Raw genomic sequence first — 25,584 nt, 5'->3', positions numbered from 1 at the left:
GCTGTTTTTCTTTAAAAAGATATATATTGTACCTATAATTTATTGTATTTATTCCCATCCTATCTGGAATCAACTTCTCCATTTTACGGATTCTTTTCTATTTGTGGCATTTGCATTCTCCCAATTGCCCAGGTTCAGAATTTCAAGTTCAACTTTAATTTTTTTCTTACCTTTAAGCTCGACTTCCAATCAATTGCTAAGTTCTATAGACCCCATGTCACAAATGTCTCCCAGTCTCTTATCTCTTCCATTTCTATTATCACTGCCCTGTGTCAAGTCAAGACTGATATTGCATAGCCCTCTCAACTGATCTTCCCATCTTCTACTTCTCATTAATACAATCTTCAATACCCATTCTGATAGAATATTTTTTCCTCAGCAGTTTCCTTCATTGTCTAGAAAATGAAGAATAAAATTACCTCTCTATGAGGTGAAATACTCAACTATGTGTCCATGTCAAGCTTTCCAATTTTGTATTCCATACTTCATGATACAAACTATGCTCCAAACAAATTGTGCTATTGCCTGATCTCAAATGTTTTTTGCCTTCCCTCCCCGCCCCCAAAAATCCTACAGTCGAGAATGCCTTGGGATGAGACTATAACAGCTAGGACATGAACAGACTAGTTGTCTTTATTTATCAAGTAACTCCTGTCACACTCTCCTTAGAAGGATCTTGGCTAGATAAAAGCCATCACAGATGTCTGTGTTCATGACCATCATTCACTCATTTTCTTCATTCTCCAAGATTCACAGATACTTCCCCCATGTCTCCAATTTATTAAAGTGAAAAATGTTCTAATCAAACCATACAAGCAATTTATCACTAAACAGATTTTCATTTTACTATCATTCCATTATGATCTGTCTGAATTAATCAGATAGGAAACATTGGAAGCCCCAATTTACACTGAAATTTCTAAGCAATCAATGTTTCTAAGGAGAGAAATTCAGAACAGTAGAGTAAGGGGAAATTTATAAGAGTTGGGAAAATACATAATTTTATTAATAGGTAGACACTCCACCAAATGAATTTATACATCTCCTTCTCAGTCAAGATACTAAGATTTTTAAAAACACACTACTAACATGATGACAGAAATGTCACCAATGTTGTAGTAAGAGAAGCAAATGTTATAGAACTAATGAAGTTTCATCGGAGTCACCAGATCATTTCAGAATGGGTTAAGTTGCTACCATTTGCTTAATTCCCATTAATATCATTGTCATGTAAAAGGTTTAATTTTCAGCTATTTTTGTTCTAGATAAAAATCTTTGTCATTAAAATGAGGGATGATTTTGATATTTAATATATTCCATGGCATACTCTAGTGTGGTACTAATTTGGCCTTTTCAGTATTCTGCATATTAATTGACAATCCAGCCCTCCTTCATTCCCCAGATAAGTGAGTGCTGAAATAGAATGGACAGCCAATCAAGACACAGAATACTGAAAGGATGAACATAGAAGAAATGTGTTGCTCTAATCAGGATCATACACAAGGCACTAAAATTATTTTCTCCCATACTAATGACTAAGATAGAAACAGGAATAATGAACGCACCATCTGAATTCTTTTATGTGATAGTATTACCAAAGTATAGCAATGCTTCCCAAAAGTGAAAACTAAGTATTTCTTTTTTTAGTCAAAAGAACAAAACTGTGATCTCACTTAACTTTTGGGACAATGCATTTTATCAGATTCTGCAACAACTGGCAAATTATGTCCTGTATTGAATTTTTCATAGCAATCTGTTTCTTGCACAGAAAATGTGACCTGTGGTTGAAGAATATATAGGATTGCTGCAAAAAAAATGTATCATTCCAATACACACTCTATTAGTTCCCTTCTCTTGTAGAATTATCACTCTGGTCATACTGACATCAACTGCTTAAATAATACATTGACCCTGCTTCCAGAACTGTTGTTTTCATCTGAGTGGGCATTTCTTCTAAGGATAAACCTGGGATTCTAATCCAAGAAGTTAATATAATTTGTCATCATTTAAAGTTCAATTGAATGTTTGAATCATTTTTATAGCAATAGTGGCATAATTTAAAATTTCAAAGAGCAAAGATTATGGTAGTATGGACACTAACAACAGGTGTGGACAGTTCTCCAATTAAGTCAATTAACCCAATCTGTCCAATAGCACTTTTCTACATTTTCTGCAATAACACAACACTGGGACAAATGTCAAACACACTAATTATTGTGTATAATAAACTCTCATGCCCTATTATATACAGAAGAACAGATTCCAGGCATCTTCGCGTCTTTCCAGAGAAACCTTATTCTAATAATATAACTTTAGATTCTGTTCTTGCTAATTCTAGATAAGCCCAAATCACTCCCGTGGTCTTTTCCTGAGATGAAGTCTCCAAGAAAGACAACAAATTATCAGTATAATTTCTTCCTTCAAGTTCTCAAAACAGTTACTCAAAAACCACCAGAGGCACTTTAATTTTTCCACAAAATATTGTTATTACTCTTACAGAAAAATATGTACATTTTATTCAGTAATTCTCAATAAGAATAATAGCATTTTTAAATCACAGTAAGTCTTCTTTCACACACACAGTTATATTGTTTACCAGTCAGCAATAAGGTTTGTGCTCTAAGATGTTTTTTGTTTTGTTCTGCTTTTTTCACATAATGAAATAGATTTACAACCTCACGGCTAAACATATATGTGGTTAAATGCCTACAGAGATTTGGATAAGCACCTTGAAAAAAGCCCAAGACAGAACTCTTCAGCACCGTGTTCTAACCAAAGTTTTACATACTGCTCTTCATTCCACTGTAAGCTACAGATATAAGGTAAGAATAAAAATGCACAAAGTCAAAAAGGACAATAAGAATATTGCTGAAGTATAGCCTTGGGGGCTACTTCAGTATTGTTTTAAGATGATTACCAGTCTTAATCCCTCTAGTGTTGGATGTTAAATTCCACTGCCTTTTTTTTTAATTTAATGACTTGCTAATGTAAACTTCCATCTAGAACAATCAAATAGTATGTCATTTATTCAAATTTACAGTGGCTCTAATGTGCCAGCAAACTCCCTCGTCAAAACAGACAACTTTAAAAAATGTTCACCTGAGTCAGGAGCTCTACTTCCTAAATTAGCACCAAAGTGTCACCTTGATAGACCATGAACAACAAAATCATTTATAATAAACCCAATGTCCCCTGAGAGTGGACAGCCTTGGCCATGCATCAGTAGGAGCTCTAATTATTCCATACAGATCAGAGAGCACTTGAAGATGCCCAGACTCCCACAATCTGTCACCTCCAAAGACAATCATCTGATAAATATATGCTTACCAATCTCCCTTGAGATCTGAGTGAAGGCCTCCACACCACTCTCTCCATAGTTGCCCTCAGAAGCCAGTGTTGACACATAATTCCACCCCAGTGCTGTGACAATGTCCACCATGGCTTGCGCTTGGTAGGAGTCAGGTGGGACTACCCGAGAAAAGAAGTCATACCTGGTGTTATCACTTAGCTCTGGGGCTGTGGATGCATAGCTGATTTGAGGTATCTGCAAAACAAATGACAGATCACTTCAACCCATGAGGAACCTATTGAATGATGAGACTAAATAAGAGACACAATAGACTAAATAGCCAAAGTTATATGGTAACCTAGACATGTCAACTAGAAACCAAAATACAGTTTTTTGACCACCAATTTAATTAGAAAGTATTATATAAATGTCTGTAGGCTCACTTTCTTTCAAAACACATTTCTAAACAACAGGAATGAATTTAGTTTTGCTTCAGCTTCTGAAGCCAAAGCAAAATATTTGTGCTTTTTGTTGCTTCTTTTTTATACCATAAATGATAAGTTCTGTTACAGAAATAAGGCCAAAATGAAGGTATAATACATAAAGACATCAGAAAGGTCACCTCTGAAATTGTCTTTGGTATTAGGACATAAAGGTTACATGACCACGAACAGAGAATTTAATAGGAGATTTTTTTTTACACTTGATACCATTTCAGTATTAAAATTATGCTTTTGGAAAATTATTTTAAATATATAGTTTTGCAAGTGTATTCACTATTGATATAATCACTGAGTATCACAAAAAGATTTGGGAATAGCCAACTATGTATTTTCTAATAGAAAGATCTTTCCAGTTCCCTGCCCAAACAAAATTACAAAACAGGAATTTATACTGTAATTTCTTTAGGAAAAGAGACTGTGTTCTGACATATACAGGTTGAACTGCCAGATTTTCAAAACTAGAAATCCTATGTCATTTCATCCTAAATAAATTCAAAGTGAGTAAGAAATACATGCCACAAATCTCCCCCTAAAAAACTCTAAAAATATAACATTACTCATGAATCCAAGTGAGGACTTTTACTCTACCAATGAAAAATGCTAGGATAGAAGAGCACACAGATTCTAAGGAAGCACAGTGGAAGAACATTCAGGCACAGATGATGCAAGGAATCTGGCAAACAAGGCAGGGAAGGACATTTTAGCCACAAGAAACCACATATCCAGAGGAAAAGAGTCAAGAAAGGGCAGGGTAGATTCCAGGAATTGCAGCCTTTCACATAGTGGGAATGCAGGATAGCAAGAGAGGAATATCAGGAAATAAAATTGCAAAGCTGGATCAAGGGCTAGTCAGATATGACAAAAAGTGTAGATTTTCTCAAAAAGGCATGGGGAAGCACAGAAAGACTATAACTAAGGCAGTGGCAGAATCAGATTTTTGTTTTAGAAAGTTCACCTGGCAACAGTGGAGAGAGTGGCAGCCCCCAAACTTCAGTGTATACTTAGGTAGTCACATTCCCAAAAATTCTGATTTGGTATGTCTACAGGTTTAGAAATCTGCATTTTAATATGCTTTCCAGCACAATCTAAACTGTACTTAGAGATAAATTAAAGGAAACCCATGCTAAATGCAGGACTACCAGTTAGGAGAAAAGTATGAAAATTGAAGTAAGGCAATGATGGAGAAGGGTGGAGGAAGGGAAGGGTGTAGAACCTATAAGTATCTAAAAAACAAGGAAACGTGTAGGTAATGAGGAATGTGTGGAATGAACCTTAGTTCCATGACTTTGGTAACTAGGCAGATGATGTTTGTTATTTACCAAGTTACACAGAAGAAGAGATTTGGAAGATAAAAATTATGAGTTTAATTTTTTATTTGCTTCCTTGATTTCTCCTAGGATATGAATGAAAGCAACTAAATTATAGGCAATATTGAGAATATGGAGCTCATGAGTATTCAGGACTGGAGGTAAAGAATGGTGGGGGTGTAGTGAAGGAGGTAGTGAAAGCCATGGAGGGGGGGCACATGAACACCCAACAAAAATACAAGGAGTGAAAGAAGGGCAATTTGGGAGCATGGGCTATGCAATAATGCATCTCACCACTCCTCTGCTGCCACACTGTAGTGTGAAAGTTCAGAGGTCAAAATGACTCCAACATGCCCTAATACGGGTTGTTTGGTTAAGGACCCAGGTTTGACTGGCACATAAAACAATGAACTGTGCTGCCCATCAGATCCTGTAATTAATGTGAGTGCTAAGATGTCAAAAAAGGCTGCAGTTCCATCTTCCCACATAGGGTTGCATAGTCTGGAATCTGTCACCCACCACACCCTGGCCAGATAATTCCCAGTCCACATGGAGGTTTTCACTCTTCTCTTGACATCCTTATAAAGGACATTGAATAACCTTTCATATGTCTAGAGAGTCCTACTCCATATTGATGGCCACTAAAGTGAAACTAAACTTTCCAAGATATAAAAACCTCAGACACCCAGGGAGCAGTTAGAACAATGTGCTTGGAGCTCTCCAGGGTGCTGCAAGATCCAATCAGCTTCTGTGTAACATGTATCTACCTATATTGACTATAGCAATGATTTAGCTAATTAACTCCCAATTCAGCCCGATCCTGTTCTGGTGGAATCATGTTAACTTGCTTATTAACATTTTGGGACCATAAAAATCAGTCTGACCAGCCTTCTTCCCTCTCTTTGCTTTCTCTGCTAGATACACTGGCCATCTCTTGGCAAACTGTTCCCTTGATTAGACTTTGTGACTTAGTAGTACATAACTATTTAGCAAGGACATCCCTTCAAATCTCAAACCACACACCAAATCTGGGGCCTTTTCACCTTCTATTGCCTGCTTCTAAATAACCTGGGAAAGAGACAATGAATGACTTAGTGAGATCTACCTTTATTTGAATAAAACTTTCACAAAGATCAGGAGCATGTACATTTCTATGTTATAATGAGAGAGATTCAGCAGACTGACTTTTATCTTGGAAGGAATTCTGTGCATGTGTGAGTGGTGTGTGTGTGTGTGTGTGTGTGTGTGTGTGTGTGTGTGTGTGTGTGGAGGAGGAGGAGGAGGAGAAGGAGGAAGAGATAGGGGAGCATTCTAAAGCAAATTCTATAGCACTATACCATTTCCTTGTCCTATTTGGGTATATAATAATCCTCCCACTTCCTCAGCTACTCAGAGTCCAGCAGAAAATATCTTACACAACCCCCACCCAACCTATAATAATGAGCCACCCCTTTCTAAAAATGAGCACAAAGTGTGAAAATTGTGTGTTTGAAACCAAAACTAATTATCTCAAATTACTACCTTTAGTCAGTCACTTTCAGGGCTGTTTAATTAGCAGTCAGCATCATGTTTAGGATTAATTAAACAGGTGTAAAGGGTATATAAAATAAAAATGCAGATAGAAAATGGTTGTTTGAATAATTAGGCAAAGGACTTTTCCCCCAAAGTCTTGAGGACTTTTCTCTTTGCAGATCACCATATGGAAAAGAGCATGTTTGATTTTCCATTTGTTCAATTTTGGCTATGTTGCAGTCTACAATAATAGACATCAGAATATACTAATCATATTTTAAGATAGCTTTTCAAGTTGTCATGAAGTCACATCTCATTTTAATTTTATTGTGGTTGACCACTAAGCATTGGCTCATTAAGCATTTTAATTTCTGTACATTATCTTCAAATTAACCCCCTACTGGCAACTGAAGTGGGAACTTTTTAAAAAACCTGGAATGTTTCTTTTTCTTTTCCCTACACTAAATCTATCCTAACTAATCCCTTCACCCTGAAGTTTCATCTACTAGAAACAACAACAGTAAAAAAGTGGTGGTTAAGGGACAGAAGTACAGAGATAAATGAGAAACAAAATAAAGAAAATGTACCAAGAAAACAGGGTGTTAGGGAAAGCATTCTGCATCAGCCCATTCTTTGGAAGAAGTACATCCTTCGTGAGCCTCTGTTAACTCTCACTTACCCATTCAAAACATACCATCCAAATCCTTCTGGATCACCAAGCCCTGATATCAGACTCTGTCCTATCCTCCTTCCCAACCTCTTATCTTCCTTGTCATTCCCTGATAGTGTCTGCACCTCTGCCAATGCTGGTCCCTCTATCACCCATTCTACCCAAATGCAATATCCAGCTCAAAAGTCACCTCTTCCCTGGGAAGCTTTTGCTAATTCTCTCAGGCAGAGCTGTCTTTTGCTGCTCCTCACTCCCATAGCCTCCATCATCTGACAACAGAACCATGACTGTGCGCTAGCTTAGAAGCCTCCCATGGACAAACTCTCTATTGATTTATTTGGTATCCCTAGTATCTGACAGAGCAAACGCTTAGTGAATGCTTGGAGATAATTAATTAATTAAACTGTGGCAGAATTTTGATGGAGACTCTTCCCCACAGCCTTCTACTCTGCATCCCACCAAAATAGTGGATGCGTTATTCTCCGTTTGTCCTTCTTGTTCCTTCTGCTTCCTCCTATATGTCCTAGGAATCTGCTCTGTGACTATCTCACTTGAACTCCCTCACCTCAGGCTTTCATCTGAGTATGGTCATTGGGAGACACCAACAGAGATGGGAGAGCAAAAGACAGAAATGAGAATATTGATTTTCCCAACTCCTTCCCCCACCAACTTGGTGTTTCTCTACCTAAGCCCTCATCTACAGCTAAAGTTTTTGAAAAGTTTTAGTGACCATTCCCTACCCTTTCCCCTTCAGATCTTCCCAGTGTTGCTAGTTCCTGACTACCTCCTATCCAGTATTGTATCCTTTAACTGTAACCACAACTTATAAATAGTACTTTTATTAACCTTTCTTCTATGGCCTCTTGAGTATGCCAGAAGTCTAATACACCCACTCTTCCAGGTTTCTGTAGAAGAGACATCCACTCTCATGCTTCCCCACCCTCAGCCCTGCCCTAACCTCTCAGCTCTTCTCCATCCATGGTCCCTTCCAGCCTTCTCTACCACTGTCCTTACATAACTATTTCCTTTCTTTTTCAGTGCCTTACCACATGAAACTGCACCACTTGAAAACACCTATCATTTTGCTTTTTTATCATTTATTTTCCTTGCATTGAGTTTTCATAAGAATATGATGCACTTAAATTAAGGTCATATTTCCATTACCCAAATAAAGGGTATTTAGGGCAATCAATTGCACAACTCAAGATTGCCTTGTTAGAAAGATTGGTTTGGTTAGAAGAAAAAAAAGCCTCTTTTTTCCCACTACATTTTCAGTTGAGCCCACAGAAGAAGATATTTTTGGGACACCTGGGTGGCTGAGTCAGTCAACCATCTGACTTCAGCTCAGGTCATGATTTAATGGTTTGTGAGTTCAAGCCCTGCATCAGACTCTGCTGTCACAACACAGCCTGCTTCAGATCCTCTGTCTCCATTTCTCTCTGCCCTTCTCCTGCTCACATTTGTACTCTCTCTCTCAAAAGTAAATAAACATTTAAAGAAGAAAAAGAGGAGGGGGGAGGAGGAAGAAGAGGAGGAAGAAGAGGAGGAGAGATTCCTACCCCTAACCTCACCTTTGGAAAATTATAAAACGCATATTTCTACCTAGATCTAACCTCTTACTTACTTTTCCCAAAGGAGAGAGAGGACAGAACAAGAGGTCAGGTTCTACACTTATGGGGCAAGGGCCATTAACAGGTTCTGCCTTCATTCTCTGACCTGCCCACACGCATCCCAGGCTTCTTTTCTCTGTATGGCAAGGAGACCAAGCTAGGCCTCCCTTCCTAGGGAAGAAGCCCACCCCTCATCTCCATATTCCACTGACAACCAGGTGTTCAGTGGGGTGGTAGGCCCAAAGCTAATGTCACTAGTTAATAAGATTTCAAGTCTTCTGTGCAGGCAGAAATTAGTCCTAAGGTTGAGATGTAGTATGGGAGTAGGAGGCACCATTTTAGCCTCAAGTCCACACTAAATGCTTTCCAGTCCAATTCTTAACAGACAGCCATGTGTCTGAGAAAGTTATGTGATGTTTGCCTAGCTATTAATAAAACAAATTACTTGGTCCATATTTAGCTAGTCATTCTAAGAATCTTGGACTTATAAACGCTAAGAAAGGCCAAATTTCTGACTTAGAACTCAAGGAAACAAAAGTTGTAATTTAGAAAAAAGAAATTCAGTTACAGTCTTGGATATTTTGATAAAAATAAACAAATATATATAGAAAATACATATTTTAAGTGAAAGTTAGCAGAGAATTTTGTATTCTCATGACTGTTCTCTATTTATAGGTAGAACCCCAGATTTTTGCCTAGGACTTGGCCACCCAGAAGACTACATTTTCCCAGCCTTCTTTGCTATGATCATTAGCAGTGGTGAGGGTAACTTTTGAAAAACAGTCTTGCAGGAAAAAGGCATGTTTTTCTCATGCACCTCCCTCTTTCTTGTTGGCCAGAATTTGGACAGGACCTCTAAAGTTGAATTAGCCATTTCAAATCATGCTTCAGTGATGGTAAAGCAAAAAGCCACACCTTTGGAGTGCCTGGGTGGCTCAGTCAGTTAAACATCCAAGTATCCAACTCTTGATTTAGGCTCAGGTCATGATCTCACATATAGAGCCCTTGTAGACTGGATATCTTGCTTGAGATTCTCTCTCTTTCCTCCCCCTCCACCCCACCTCTGCCTCCCTTCCCTTCTACTCTCAAAATAAAATTTTTTTAAATTCACACCCTAGTCCAAGCCATTACAATATCTGGATTCCTAAAACCACCTGACTATTTTTCTGCTTCCTTTCTTGCCCCTCTTAAATCTACTCTACGCCAGTAATGAAACTGATCTTTAAAAAAATCATATAATATCAAAATCTTGCTCAGAGCCCTTCAATTTTTTTCCCATTGCTCTTATAATAAAGCCTAAACTTCTTACTACAGAATCCTTATAGATTTAGCATCTGACATCTTTCCCCTCACTCACCTGATCCAGCCCCAGTAGCTTCTTTTCTGTTCCCTGACCCAACCAAGCCCTTTTTGCTCTCTAAACTTCCTGCTTATTGCTCCATATGCTTTTCCCAAGTTTTTCCAGGCTTTTCTCATCATTCAGCCTTAGTTCCAATGTCTCATGCTCAAATAGACCTCCCTTGACCTTCCACTTCTATGGTAATCTCCCTATCCTCATTAGTACCTCACTGTCCTATATTTCCTGCATTACACTGATCACAATTTGTGTTAATTTGTGTATACTATTCCCTCCACTAAAATGTAGATTCTACAGAGCTTTTCTTTGTGTTGTTTACAACTGTAACATGAGCTTCTATCACATAGAAGTTCAATAAATATATACTGAAAAAATCAACCCATCCATCAATCAGTCAAGGACACCTTTTATTATTTTTCTCCATGCATTGTGATTTTGAAAGATTTTTCTATAAAACTCTTTAAGTAAAAATTCACCCATTTCCCATTTTCTTTATTACTTAAAGATCTATTCATTTGCTAAAACTTCTAATCAGCATGAGATATCTGTTGTTACCAACCTGAGGTGATAAAATTCCAGTTCAAATCAACTAAGTGCCATATCAGTTGTGGCTGTGCAGACTCATCATAGGCATACTACTGCCACCAACCTTTTTGAAACGCTGAAAATGGCCATGAAAATTTCCTATCTTGACTAACACTTCAATCGGTCATTAAAGAACCATAAAAATTACACTTCTAATGAAGGACCAAAGTCAGAGATTTTAAAATCATTTGCTCCTTCTTGCTTATCTTCATCTGTAGATGGATATTCTAGACAGGGCTATGAATGATTCTATTTCCCTTAAATGGACTGCATCTCTCCCTGCTGTTATCACTGCGTCTGACTGTACATGACCGAGAGGGTAAGGTGGGGTATCACTGAGATGTAAAGTGGCTGAGGAAGTTTTAGACACTATAAATACTCATTCATGGTCCAAGAAGTTTACAACTCCACTCTAGCTGCTTTGTTGGGGTTTTCCATTGTTCACATATCAAAATACAGTGGATTAGCATAAAACTTGCCTTGTCTGTTCAAAACACTATGAACCCTGCATCTATAACTCTCAGTTTCTGGTTTGTCAAAGATCCCTGAGGGCCAAGACATCCCCAACAAGACTAGCAGTGAGCCACCTGAAGCACAGTTCAGAGGAAGTCCCTCAGAATCCTGGTAAATTTAAGTCTTCCTATAAGACACTAATACACATCTAAAAACAGGTTTGTAGACAGAAGACAATCTAAAACCTGAATCACACACATCTTTACCCTCAATTCCTGCCAAAAAGGTTTTTGTTCTTGTTTCCCTCTACAAAGAACCTTGTCCATTGATTATAGAACTTAATAGTAGAGAAGGTTAGTGGGTTGGGTTCCTCATGCTGTTCAATCACATCATTGGTTTTCTCCAGTGAAAGATCAGCTTGAAGCTATACTCTTTCCTCAGGGATTAGTGCTTGTTTGAGCACTTCTTCAGTGATGCTGGCCTTAGCAACAGCAGCCATCACTATGATAGCTTCCTGCCACCTGGTCTTAGGATGGATTTATTGTTGTTACAGAACCAGGTCCAGGGAAGTATAATGATTAAAATCATTTCACTTTGTCATTTCAGATGTGACTAACTTGCTGGTATTAAAACCACTAGCTCCTTGTGACAAAACATGAGTATATAATCAGAAATCACATAAAAATAAAGAAGTTGTAGCTAGAAGTCAATGTCAAGCTTTGACCTTCCCCTCCTCACACTGTCCTGAGCTGTCTTGCTCCTCTCAGCTTCACAAAAATGAATAAGAAGTGGGAAAAGGAGAAAAGAAAAGTAGAGCCAAAGAGTGAAATAATAGCAAAGAGTGATGACCATTCTCTGTTTGCTTCCCAAAACATGAAAAAGTACTATTCCTCTCCCAAACCAAGACCCACTCAAAGCAATTCTGCCTGCACAGTAGACAGATAGTAATCTTCCTATTTGTATAAGTTAGTGACAAATGTGAAATTCAGTTCCTGACTTTCTTCTCAATTGAATTCCCACAATCAATTCAAAGACAAACTTTTGTGTTTTCATACACAGCAAAAGAAAAGGAGAGGAAACCTATTGAAATAGGAAATTGTGGAGGCCATGGAGAGAGAAAGAGAGAGAGAAGAGAGAAACAAGGTGAGAGGTTTCACTGTACTCTATTTTTATCCTTCTCCCCAATATCAGCTCTTCCAGAGTAAGCAGACTCTATCTACACATCCACACTGAGAGGACCTGTGGTTAATTAACATAGCTGAGTATGGCATGCTGCTGGTAGGTTTAATTCCATTATGGGCCAGGGTGCAGACTGTGCCCCTCTTTAGAACCTTCCTCCTGACAAGTGTACAGCACCGATAACAAAACCAACCAGAGAGAGGAGAGACAAAGTCAATTCATTCTCAGTCCTAGATAAATAATTCAAAGATGGCTTGCTACTGATGTGAATCTGAAATTTCAGAGGAAAATATGAAGAGCTAATCATAGGCAGCACACTTTCTTCAAAACAAGAGTACATTTTGTACGTTTATTCAAGTATATGTATATGTGTATATATATACATATACATATACTTTCAAGTCATTACATTATATATATATGTGTGTGTGTGTGTGTGTGTGTGTATATATATATTACACTTACAAAGTCATTTCCTTTGTAATGACTTGATTTCAGATAATCTATTTGGATATTCTAACTAATTGTAATTGGGTGCATTTATCTCCCCACTTTTTCAAAAGTATTATATGAGTCAGGGAAGTGACACACTCAAATTGAGGTAACACCAGGAGGGTTCATAAAGGGATTATTTTCAAGGTAGGGTCAGTATATAGGCAATGGCAATTAATGCCATAATCCAGTAAAAGTCAGAAGGCCCCAGTTGCTACCTCTGGGCCCTACAAGCTAGAAAAAGGAGTGTTACAAAAACCAGGAGTCAGGAATGAAAGTCATCTGGAGAAAAACAGTGGCTTCCTGGGGGAGACACAGCCAGTCCCTGATAACTCCACAGAAAGAGATTCAAAAGAATTATATCCAGACTTCCTGCTGGCTCTCTTCTTGACCAAACTCACTGAAAATCAAGGGGTAACCTGTTGATGTTGTTTGATAGAATTTTCTCCCAAGACAGTGAACAGAAGGCAAAAGAGAGAAAGAAGGTGGATATGAGGGGAAGCAGATGCTATCCATGGCAGGTATCATTCATCATTGATCATTATACACTTTAAATAAATTTATGTACAACTGTGCAGATTTCCAGTTTCCTATGTTATGCTGTTTTTTTATAACGATGATTTCAAATATTTTGGGCAGAACATCTATACTAAGACATTTTAGTTTGCCTATTGGAAAATCCAATCCTAAAACTAGCCAGTTAAGTTAGAATTTCTTTTGAAAAAGAAGTTGGGGCACCTCGGTGATTCAGTCCGTTGGGTGTCCCACTCTTGATTTCAGCTCAGGTCATGATCTCACAGTTCATGAGTTTGAGCTCTGCATTGGGCTCTGCATGGACAGTGCAGAGCCTGCTTAGGATTCTCTCTCTCTCTCCCTCTCTGTCCTTCCCTGCTCATACTCTCTCTCCCAAAAATAAATAAATAAATTTTTAAAAAAAGATGGTAAAAGAAAAAGAAGTAATGACTTATTTGAAAAAGAACTGTAATGATGTTAATCAAATTGGTAATGACACTTGACTTCTAACCTGTTTATTTAAAATGAAAGACAAGCAATCCGTGAACATGAAATAATTTACATATAAACAACCATAATTATACCCTATAAGATTAATAAACTTTTTCTACATCTGCTAATTACATTTTACAATGAGAAGGCACAGTAGCTCCTAAGGGAAAGAGTTACTATAATCTATCAAATCACTAAAAATGTGGGAATTTTTAAGCCTAACTACCCTGCATATATTTACCCAAAAGTTCTAATAGCAAGCTGAATTTAAAACCTTCACTTTTTAAGGAAGGAAATTTAATATTCCAACTAGTTCTATAGTTCCTTTAATTTATGGCTTCTCCTGACCTTCAGTTTCTCCTTTTTCAAAAAATAAGTGAACCCTATTTTTTCTAATTTCCATACATTTCAGCACACTGTAATTTCTAGAAAATGATAAGCAGTTTATATACAAAGTTGCAAATTAAAAAGGTTAATTCAGTACACACACTTTTTCTGATTAGTGGTTAAATTAAATATAATGTCTTTTTAATGGTTGCTTTTTGATTAGGCCATTCAACAAACTAGCTCCCACTATGTGCCAGACACCATGACAGGCTCTGGGTATAGGGCGGTAAACAACACATGGTACTTCCACCCCCACGAAGCATATGGTCAGATGAAAAAGGCTTTAAAGAAACAATAACCCAAATAAAGCATTTAGCAGCAAAGGTAATGAGCACTGTGAATGAGAAGTACAGGCTGCGAAGAGTAACTGGGTAACTCATCTGCTCTGAGGGAAACTGGGAAGGCTTCCTTGAGGAAATGCCATTAAGCTGACACATGAAAAGTGAGAGAGAAAAGGGAAGGAACACTGAACACCGGCCACAGATTGTCTCTCACTTCAGCCTTCTTTCAGATGTGTAAACCATCCAATTTGTAAGAGTAAGGAGGAGGGGCAGTCAACTGACAGGTACTTTGTTTTAGAAACTTGCCACAGGCTGAATAATATTATAACAAAGATCACTACTCTCCATGCTTTTTACACACACAATTTTCAACCAGTATATGCATGCTTTGTGTTCTTATATCAAAACTATTTAAGAAAAAACTATGTAATTATTAGCAGAAAACTGCATTATGTTCTCATAGATCCTGAAGTTTATAAGGGTCAGGAATGAATAAACAAAGTAATAGATGGGACATGAAAGAATGGATAAATCCAGCACAAGCTAAGCCCATAGGGAAAACAAACAACTGTAAGGCAAGGGCCCAGGAAAAAAATAAATGCATACTTTATATTAGTTATAAGCGCTAATATTTGTTTGCTTTAGGAAAAAAAATAAGTGATTGAAAAGTAAAAGAAACACTTCATTTTTACTCAGGCAGTGAAGGCTTTGGGATATGATTTCAAAAGACATGAGAAGTAGTTTAGAAATAACCCAGGAGGAGAATAATTTGGGCTTTTTTTCCCTTACAAGACAATATACATTTTCAGCACCTCTCAGGAGGAGGAAAAAAAAAATAAATGGATCTGTCCACCTCTGAAAACTCTGCTCAGTGACCCAGCATCCCAGGGAACAAGAAGAATGTCATTCCCTGATTTCATTATATCTTACTACCACTGCCATGATTCCACTGTATTCCAGAGTAAAAGATACCTTCTCAAAAAAGTTTTCAAGCAGTTTGAGATTTCAAAATGAAATCCATCTCTAAGTATCCTTTTTAAACAAAAGGTAGGGAATCTCAATCAGTTCCTTAGGACAGTAAAAATTTTTGTAAAGAGGTTTTTTTTATATGAGTATGAAAATTGATCAATTATAATTTGTTACATTAGAAAAACCAGAATGATGCCATGACATGTTCTTAGCTTCATTTGCTAAATCACTTAAAAATTTAACTCTCCCTCCCCCTTGTTCCCATCACTGCTGACTTCAAGCTGTCACCTAGCATTTAATTTTCCTCTTCTGCTGATTTCCTTGCTATGCAATCACCACTGTGGTTCAATTTTTCCCTCAAGCATGTCAGCAGTAAAACATTAAAAAAAAAAGTTAGTAATTATAACCAACAAATTGAAGTCAAAAACCTTAAGCTGGCAAATATTCTATTTATACTGGCATTTTATCACTCAATAATATATGATTTGAATTCAGAAAATAATGTAGAATGTTGATAAGGACATTTGTCTGTGCAAATAAGTTTCCCAGTAGACAATTTCTCATATTTTCAGTGATTACCCACATTCATCGATATCAGGTTTTCAACTGATTATTTATTCCCCAGTTGGCATTCAGGTACTGATTCTGAACACCAAATACCACTGGAAATTTTCATTTCCTTTATGCTGTCTAAACTGGTCAACTCAGTTTGTCAGAAGAAGGTGCAAATAATTATTGCTCCATTTACATAGGGAAAAAACCTATACCACATTCCAAAGTTCAAAAAGTTGATTTCATAAATGGCCATCATCAGATAATAGCAAAAAGAATATACATGAGTCATATTCTATTATTCCACTACATATTGGAGAATGTGCCAAGCACATGTTCTTCTGCCAAGCAATATCATTATCATCTTAGTATCCAAAGGGCAACATATTAAGTTTCTCGAAAGTATACTGATTAGCCCTTTTCTTTACCATCTCTACCCCATCCACAATATGTTTTTGAGGAGGCTCCTTACAGCTATTGATGAACCTCTTTTATGTGTCATATCCCATCTGCACACCTAACTAATGAAACTCTGTGCATGTGCATGTCTGCATGCACACCTATATATGTGTACGTGTTTGGCTGGTTTTGCCAACATTTTCTTAATATGTTGTGTTGGCCAAGAACTTGCTAAATGTTCTATCCCAGTTGTAGAGATAAGAAAACTAAGATCTGAAGAAGGTAAGTAACTTGACTGAGGCTGCATAATTTGTAAATGGTAGAATGGGATTTGAACCTAGGCAGTGTGAATCTTGACTCATCTTTTGAACACCTCTACCCTCTACTACCTCAGGTCTATTTTAAAATGTTGATTCTTTAGTAGTTTTGATTTCCATGACTGCTCAAGTTCCTAAAAATGCAACCACAGATTTCTGTTCTCACCCCTTCTGGTCACATACACAACTCTTTCATGGCTTCAGGTCATGACTCAGCTAGAGTTTGGACACCACCAACCATCACCATGTAGAGCATCATAGTGAAAAGGAAATACTAACATTTACTATCAGTAAATATGATCTCCCTCCTTTGATTTCTTTCAGTTGCTATAGTCCCTTATGTAAAGGGGGGGGCCTCCTAGCCCAGTTGGGTACCAGCAAATTGGCCAGAGATAATGTGGGCACATGTAGAGTTTGAGCAGTTTGGGTAACAATCATCCAAGTCTAAAAGGGCAGTCAAGACCAAAGAGAATAGCTGAGACCCAAAGGCCAGAGAAAACATGTGCAAAACAACAGAGGGTGGTTAGCAGAGGTGGAAATCAGGAAAGGTAGAAGACCGAAAGGTATTCCAGGAAGAGAGAACCAGTATTTGATGGAAACAAACATATGAAAGAATATGCTAAGGAAAAGCAAACAATTCAGTGGTCTTTGTACAGGGTGCTCATGAGCCCAGTTCAACTGGTTTTCTGTTTGTTCGGTTTTTGCTCGGTTTTTGTTTTCATTCCAACAAGCATTTGTTAAGTACCTACTATTTGCCAATACTGTTACTTGGCTTCTAAGAAAAGTCACTCTCCCAGATCTGTCTCCTTTGTTGGCTATTATTCCTTTGTTTCTTCCTTTAATTGTTAGTCTTTTTTAGAATAGGGCATACCCTCTTTTCCTTTCATTTCACACCCACTCCAAATCTATACATTCAGTATAAATCTCTTTTCTGAGTTCCAGACCCATGTCCTTGACGTTTCTTGAGTGTTCAACTGGTATGTCAAAACATGTCCAAAACTTATCACATCTTAAACAACATAAACTGGAAGCCAACTGGAACACCAAAGATCTTAAACCAAGTCAATCAGTCTGGCTCCAAATTTATGTAAGTGCTACATACGTTATTGTATGTAACAATTTCTAACTACACAGTACTGTTTTCCTCCTATACCATAAAATGTATGACTTTGATATGCCTTGTCTGGCACTCATCTTTCCTGTGTCTTTCAGTGGTCAGCTTAGCCACCATTAAGGAAGACTGTTTAAAAAATAAATTTATGTCCTAAAAATTTTTAATTAATTAACTAGTTAATTAATCAAGGTCCTAATTTTCCTAAGAGAAAAAAAAAATACCCATGTGTTTTGCTATGAAAGATATATCCACATTGCAAAAGGTTGATTTGCCATCATTGACTATAGTATCTGTAGTCAATGAAGATTTCTCTACAGTCTTGCTGTTCAGTGCTGTCAGCAAACCCACAGCACCACATCACCTGGCATCTGCTTAGGAATGCAGAACTGCAAGCCCCACCCCAGACCTACTGAAAGAGAATCTGCATTTTAACAAGATCTCCAGGTGGTTTGTGTGTACAATAAAGTTGGAGAAGCACTGCTCTAATCTAAAGTATTGAATGTGTACTCAGGAGCCCTGTTATTTTCTTTTGAAATTTTTCCATATCATACTCAAAGGGATTTAAATGCATTCACTGCAAGAATTATTTTGGTAGATCTTGATGCTACCATCATGAGGAGATATAAAAGCTTCCTCTAAGCATGCTTCATGAAGAAGTTAGTGCGTTGAAAATGATGTTCACTTACCCCAAGGTGAACAACGTCTAACAAGCTAGAAATGTCTTTTCAAAATATCCCACTATTCACAAATTATTTTGAGATATCATAATATATGGTATGCTAACATAAAATCATATTTTGTGATAATCATATTTTAAGAGTATTATGTTTCAATTCTTGCATCAAAAGCTGGCATATAGTTTATTGTTTAGTGCCATGGTAAATCTATAGACCAGTGAATACACCATGTCAAGTGTTAAGTCAGTAAGAGGTTTTTAAATATATTTCTCACTTATTTAAAAATAACAGATAAGTTTTTGAAAAACAAAAATTTGACAAAGGCTGCATGATTGAAAGTTAAACATAGATGCAAGCTACCTTGTCATCAATGAACTTCCCATAACATTCACTTCCAGCAAGATAATTTAGTGACATATTCATTTTTATCTGATTCTTGTAGCTTGAGGAGAACCATGAAAAAATGTTTTTCTTTTTTTTCTCCTTTTGTGCCTTGCACAAGAGCAATCAAGTGTTCTCTAGAGAATAAACAGGCTTTGTTTTCAGAAGCCTTAGCTTACAGAGGCTGTATATCTGAATTATTAAAGGAGGATCACCCAAGGTTTGAAGAGAAGAAATTGGAAATGGAGGGCATAAAGTAGAGCTTTATCAGGGACTGGGAATGATGGAGATCTTCATTTTGCTCCCTTGCAGTATCTGGGAACCCAGGAACCTCATCAAAGAAGCCCTCTACCTATGCTTGCCATGAAAGGAATGGAGTCACTGCCTGTGGATAGGCTATGGGGGCTACAGTGAGCATCTCCACAGTGAACACCCTATAGCACTGGAAACTAAACTATAGGCCCCAAATATGTCAATGACGGAATTTCTTGACATACTAGTCATTGTGGCTCAGTGCTGGAGTTATTTAATATAGAAGAAAAAAGTTTCTTGCACTTGAGTTTTAAAGAACAAATTTATTACTTACTACTACTACTTTATCAGAGGATAGGCTTGAGAGCTAAGACTCTGAGATACACTGTTATTCTTTAGCAGATTCTAGGAAAGTACTTGGTACATAGTAGATAATCCATATATGTTGTTGATTAATTGCCTACTAGTAACAGTAAAGCAACTCAGGATTCCTGACTTTAATATCTGCAGCCTACCTGGTAACATTGCTTTTCAAAAGCTTCCCACATTTGGTGCTTAAATGAAAATATACTTCATTTTTTTATGGAGAGCTTACTCCTTTTTCATAGCCAATAACTTAGATATATGAAGACATTTATTGTCTTTCCAATTCTCTCTAATTTTCTAAATAATCTAAATATGTAAATGTTTTCATAATGGTTTGCCAGAGACTATATGTAAATATCATTGGACTCTCATTTTTTTTTTTAAGATGCAAGAAAGAAAAGAAAACAAAAAAACTTTTGGGTATTTCTGTCTTTAAAAAATAATACTATTTCAAACTCAAACTAGATGAGATTTATATATTGCTTTTTAGTTGCCCTTTAATTTTTTTTATTTTTAATGAATAAAATTTGAGAACATTTAAAGCAGCTCATCATGCCATTTAAGAATATAATCTACCTTGGGGCACCTGAGTGGCTCAGTCAGTTAAGCATCCGACTTCAGCTCCAGTCATGATCTCACTGTTCATGGGTTCAAGCCCTACATCAAGCCCTACATCTGAGCTGATAGCTCAGAGCCCGGAACCTGCTTCAGATTCTGTGTCCCTTTCTCTCTCCCCATCGCCTGCTCTCTCTCTTTCTCTCTCTCCCTCAAAAATAATAAATAAATGTTTAAAAAAAAAGGAATATAATCTACCTTAAATTAGGACTTGGAATACTGAAAATGTAGAGTTTTTTCTTTCTTAAACAAACAAAAGAATGAGACAACAAGTCAGATTCAAGGTGGCTTTCTAAAAAAAGGACAAATACACAAGAAGGGAAAGAATTGGAGATGCAGACAGATGGGGGAAAAGACTTTTCAAAAAGTAATGAAGAGACTATTTTCAGGAGAAGGGTCAAGAAGAGTGAGAAGAAAGTTAAATACTGAATTAAAAACCATAATTAAAGTAATAAGGACAGAGACTGAGAAGAGAGTGGGAGACAGCAGTGGGGCTTCAGGATTGAACACCAGAAACAGGAAAAAAAAAAAAAAACCTGAAAAGAGGAGAGATGTGGGAGCCTTTAGAAAAGGAAGGAACAGGCAAAGAAGCCACTGTTTTCTATCCAGTCTTCCATTCTTGCTAAGAGGCTACTATTGACCACTCATGTGGCAGTCATCTTTCTGGACTGTTACAGACGTAGTTCAGGGTAGTTTCATTCAGCCCAACCAGTCTCCTGGGTTGCTGAGTCCCTTCCTGACTAACCATCAGGCAGATGTTGTAATCAACAAATCAGAACTTATACAAACTTTCCTGTACTATTCTGCCCACTATTTCTTATTAAACATTATCAAGTTTTCTTCAAAAATTCTTTTGTTCTGTCAATATTTCAAATATTTTGTTTACAATATGTCTTTTTTCCTTCTCATAACAAATAAAAGCCAGAAGTTAAAGATACATTTCCCACCACCAAACCTACAAACCTGACTTAATGGGCACCTATTCCCTCTCCCTTCCTTTTGTTAGAAAATGACATGTCACTTTTTCTTTTTCTAATACCAAGCTTCAGCTTGTGCTCAGAACTGCACATCCAACAGGCTTTCTGCTGTTAACAGTAGAGAATATCACTTCTCTCTCTCAAATCATTAACTTCATACTCTCAACTGGGTCCTTCCTGCCTACATTTCAATTTACTAAAGTCTCTCCTGTCCAGAAAGAAAACATTTTTTAAAAGAAAAAAAAGTAACTTTTTCTGAAACTCTCATCCAACTAGAGTTCTCAAGCTAACTTTTGTCTCCCTTTACAACCAAACTTTCAAAAATTATCTAAACTTACCTTCTTCATTGTCTTACTTCCCACTCTCTTCTCAACATTAAATCTGGCTCCTGTCCCAGTGCTCTCCTGAAATCGCCGTGGATAAGGTCACTAAAACTTTTTATGTCACAAAACTGAGTGGCCAATTTTCAGTCCTCATTTCACTTGAATCAGCATCATGAAAATCTTGACAATTCCCTCCCTGGCCTGTAACATTCTCTTTCAGTTTTCTCCTATCTCTCTAGATGTTCCTTCTTTATCACCTCCTCTAATTCATCTTTCTCTGCCTAGAATTTAAAAGTGAAGTTCCTCGAAGCCTAACCCAAAGCCCAGTTTTCTTCACATACTTGCATTCTTACAAGGTGATATCATCCAATCATCCTAATGATTATCTCTTTAGCCCAGATTTCTTCTCTAAAATGCAAAGCTGAATACCAACTGGATAATGGACCTAAACTTGGAAATTTCAAACTTACCTTAAATTCAATATGATCATAATTAAATGCATAGACTCATGCTTCTGGGCATGATGGAATAACTGGGACCAGCTATACCCCACCACCACTGTAAACAAATAGAAAACTGTACAAGATATATGAAATAACTACTTTTAGACAATAAGCAATTCAAAACTATAATCTCTGAGAAAGGGAAACAAATAAGTTGAGCCATATGATTGTCCTGGCTTTCTGTCAGGAGTCACTTTCTACACTGAAGAGTCAGAAGGAATATGTCAGTCAGGACAAGGTTATCCCACTGAATTGAGTGAATAGAGTTCAAAAAAGTGAAAAAAGAAAGAAATCTGTAGGTCAAAGAACCAGAGAAGAGGAAGCTATGCAGAGAAAGGGCTCCAGAAACCTGTATAGGCTTCCCCTGGACTCTTTTGCTAAGTACTAAGTACACTGTACATTTTAAAGACATTACAATTTTATTTGTCAATGATACCTCAACAATGCTGGGGGGAAAACTGTAATTCACTTTAATACAAAAACATAGAGAGGTTAAAAGTAAAAAAATATATATTAAAAATATATGTAATAGAAACACTAATCGTAAGAAAGCTAAAATAGCTATAACTAGACAAAGAAGACCAGAACAAGGAATACTTTCTGATAAAGAAAGACATAGATAGAAATATAATTTAAAAAAGAATAATCCTACATTTATATGAAACTAAGTACATGTTATAAAATGCATGAAGCAAAACCTGACACACCTCAAAGAAAAGTAAATAAACCTAAAATTATAATTAGAGATTTTATCACTCCTCTTTCAGGAATTGATAGAATAAGAAGACAGAAAATCAGTTAGGATACAGAAGATTTGAATGATATTATCAACCAAGTTGATTTAAAATACATTTATAAAACACTCTGCCCAACAAACAGCACAATACACAGTCTTTTAAAGTGTGCATGAAATATTTACTAAGAGAGACCATACGCTGGGTCACAAAACATCTTTCAGAAATTGTTACAAGGCTGACATTATGTCAAATCTATTGTGTGGCCACAATGATATTAAATTAGAAATCAACAATGGGCAGATAATTATAAATCCCTCAAATAATTGGATATTTAAACATGTAAAGAGCTCATAGGTCAAAGAACAAATCTAAACAAAAAAGGAAATATTCTGAATTGAATAAAAATGATAACACCACAGATCATAATTTGGGGGAGGCAGATATAGTAGCCCTTAAGAGAAATTTATAGCTTTAAATGATTAAAATTTAGAAAAAAATAAAGGTCTTAAATCAATTAACTAAATGTTGGCTTTAAATTGTCACAGAAAAGAAAATTAAAACCAAAGTAAAAAGAAGGAAATAAATAACAATGATATGAGCATAAATCATCTTTGGGTACAAAAATAGAAAGTTATCAATAAAAATCAATAAAATCAAAACCTATTTCATAGCAATGATTCACAGGAATTTACCCCAAACCAAGAGCACACTGTATACACTCTATGTTAGCCAGTTTGACAATAAGTTAAAAATTTTTTTAACTATTTCTTTTTTTTTCAGCAAGTGGTGCTAGAAAAACTGGACAAATGACATGCAGAAAAATGAACCTGGACCACTTTCTTATACCATACACTCAAATAAACTCATTAGGTCAAAAGACCTAAATGTAAGACAGGAAACCATCAAAATCTGAGAAGAGAAAACAAGCAACAACCTCTTTTACCTTGGCTGCAGCAACTTCTTACTCAACATGTCTCTGGATACAAGGGAAAGGAAAGCAAAAATGAACTATTGGGGCCTCATCAAAATAAAAATCTTCTGCACAGAGAAGGAAACAATCAGCAAAACTAAAAGGCAACCGACAGAATGGGAGAAGATATTTGCAAATGACATACCAAGTAAAGGGTTGGTATCCAAAATCTATAAAGAAAATATCAAACTTGACACCCAAAAATCAAACAATCCAGTGAAGATATGGACAGACACTTCTCCAAAGAGGACATCCAGATGGCCAACAGACACATGAAATGATGCTCAACGTCACTCATCATCAGGGAAATTGAAATCAAAACCATGATGAGATATTACCTCGCACCTGTCAGAATGGCTAAAATTAACAAAACGGGAAACAACAGATGTTAGCAAAAACATGGAGAATAAGGAACACTCTTGCACTGGTGGTGGAAATGCAAACTGGTGAAGCCACTCTGGAGAACAACATGGAGGTTCCCCAAGAACTAAAAATAGAACTACTCTATGATCTAGCAATTGGACTATTAGGTATTCACCCAAAGGATACAAAAATACAGATTCGAAGGAGTACATGCACTCCAATGTTTAAAGCAGCATTATAAACAATAGCCAAACTATGGAGAGAGCCCAAATGTCCAGACAGGTATGTATGTATGTATGTATGTATGTATGTATGTATGTATGTGTGTGTGTGTGTATAGTGGGATATTATTCAGCCATCAAAAAGAATGAAATCTTGTCATTTGCAATGACATGGTTAGAGTTAGAATGTATTATACTAAGTGAAATAAGTCAATCAGAGAAAGACAAACATTATATAATTTCAGTAATATGTGAAATTTAAGAAACAAAATAGATGAACATATGGGAAGAGGGGGAAAGAGAAGAAAGGGAAACAAGCCACAAGAGACCCTTAATGATGGAGAACAAACTGAGCATTGGTAAAGGGAGGTGGGTCGGAGATGGGGTAGATGGGTGATGGGTGTTGTATGTAAGTGATAAATCACTGAATTTCTAATTCTGAAATCAATATTGTATTGTATGTTAATTAACTAAAATTTAAATTTAAAAAAATGAAAAAAACTTTACACAGAAATTTTAAAAACTCTTACAACTCAATAAGAACACAAACAGCCTTAATTTTGAAATGAAAATGATTTGAACAGATATTCAGAAAGGAAGATATACAAATGGAAAAATCTTCAGGGAGATAAAAATTTAAATTACAAGCAATGTGGGACACCTGGGTGGCTCAGTCAGTTAAGCCTCCGACTTCGGCTCAGGTCAGATCTCACGTTCGTGGGTTCGAGCCCCACGTCAGGCTCTGTGCTGACAGCTAGCTCAGAGCCTGGAGCCTGCTTCCGGTTCTGTGTCCTTCTCTCTCTGTCCCTTCCCCTCTCATGCTCTATCTCTCTCTGTATCAAAAATAAATAAAACATTTAAAAAAATTAAATTACAAGCAATGAGATACCACTACATAGCCACTAGAATGACTAACATTAGAAATTGACAACACAAAGTGGAGACAATGATGTGGAGCAATTAGAATTCTCATATGTTGCTGGTTGGGAGTGCAAAATGATAGAGGCATTCTCGACAATAATTTGGTATTTTGTTTACTATATGTGTGTAAATATGTGTATATATACTTGTATAATATATTTATAAATATTAAATATATGCACTACCACACAACTCAGGAATTCTGCTACTAAGTATATTTATCCAGGAGATATAAAAACATATGTTCATTATGGAAGCATTCAAGGATCCATCAATAGGTGAATAAAGAAAATACTA

The 25,584-nt window shown here is 36.7% G+C and overlaps 1 protein-coding gene across 1 annotated transcript in view; it reads right to left on the bottom strand.

Moving 5' to 3' along the window:
• GRM8 (glutamate metabotropic receptor 8) overlaps window positions 1-25,584 on the bottom strand; it is a 748,501-nt gene that overhangs the window by 595,127 nt on the left and 127,790 nt on the right. Inside the window, exon 3 of the mRNA XM_029923995.1 lies at window positions 3,328-3,544. Coding sequence (XP_029779855.1) covers window positions 3,328-3,544 — 217 coding nt within the window. The remainder of the gene's footprint in view (window positions 1-3,327; window positions 3,545-25,584) is intronic.

Source organism: Suricata suricatta, chromosome 2 (genome assembly GCF_006229205.1).
Source record: "Suricata suricatta isolate VVHF042 chromosome 2, meerkat_22Aug2017_6uvM2_HiC, whole genome shotgun sequence".
Classification (NCBI taxonomy): domain Eukaryota; kingdom Metazoa; phylum Chordata; class Mammalia; order Carnivora; family Herpestidae; genus Suricata; species Suricata suricatta.
Note: the sequence above shows the minus strand (reverse complement) of the source record. Positions and strands in the feature narration are given on the sequence as shown.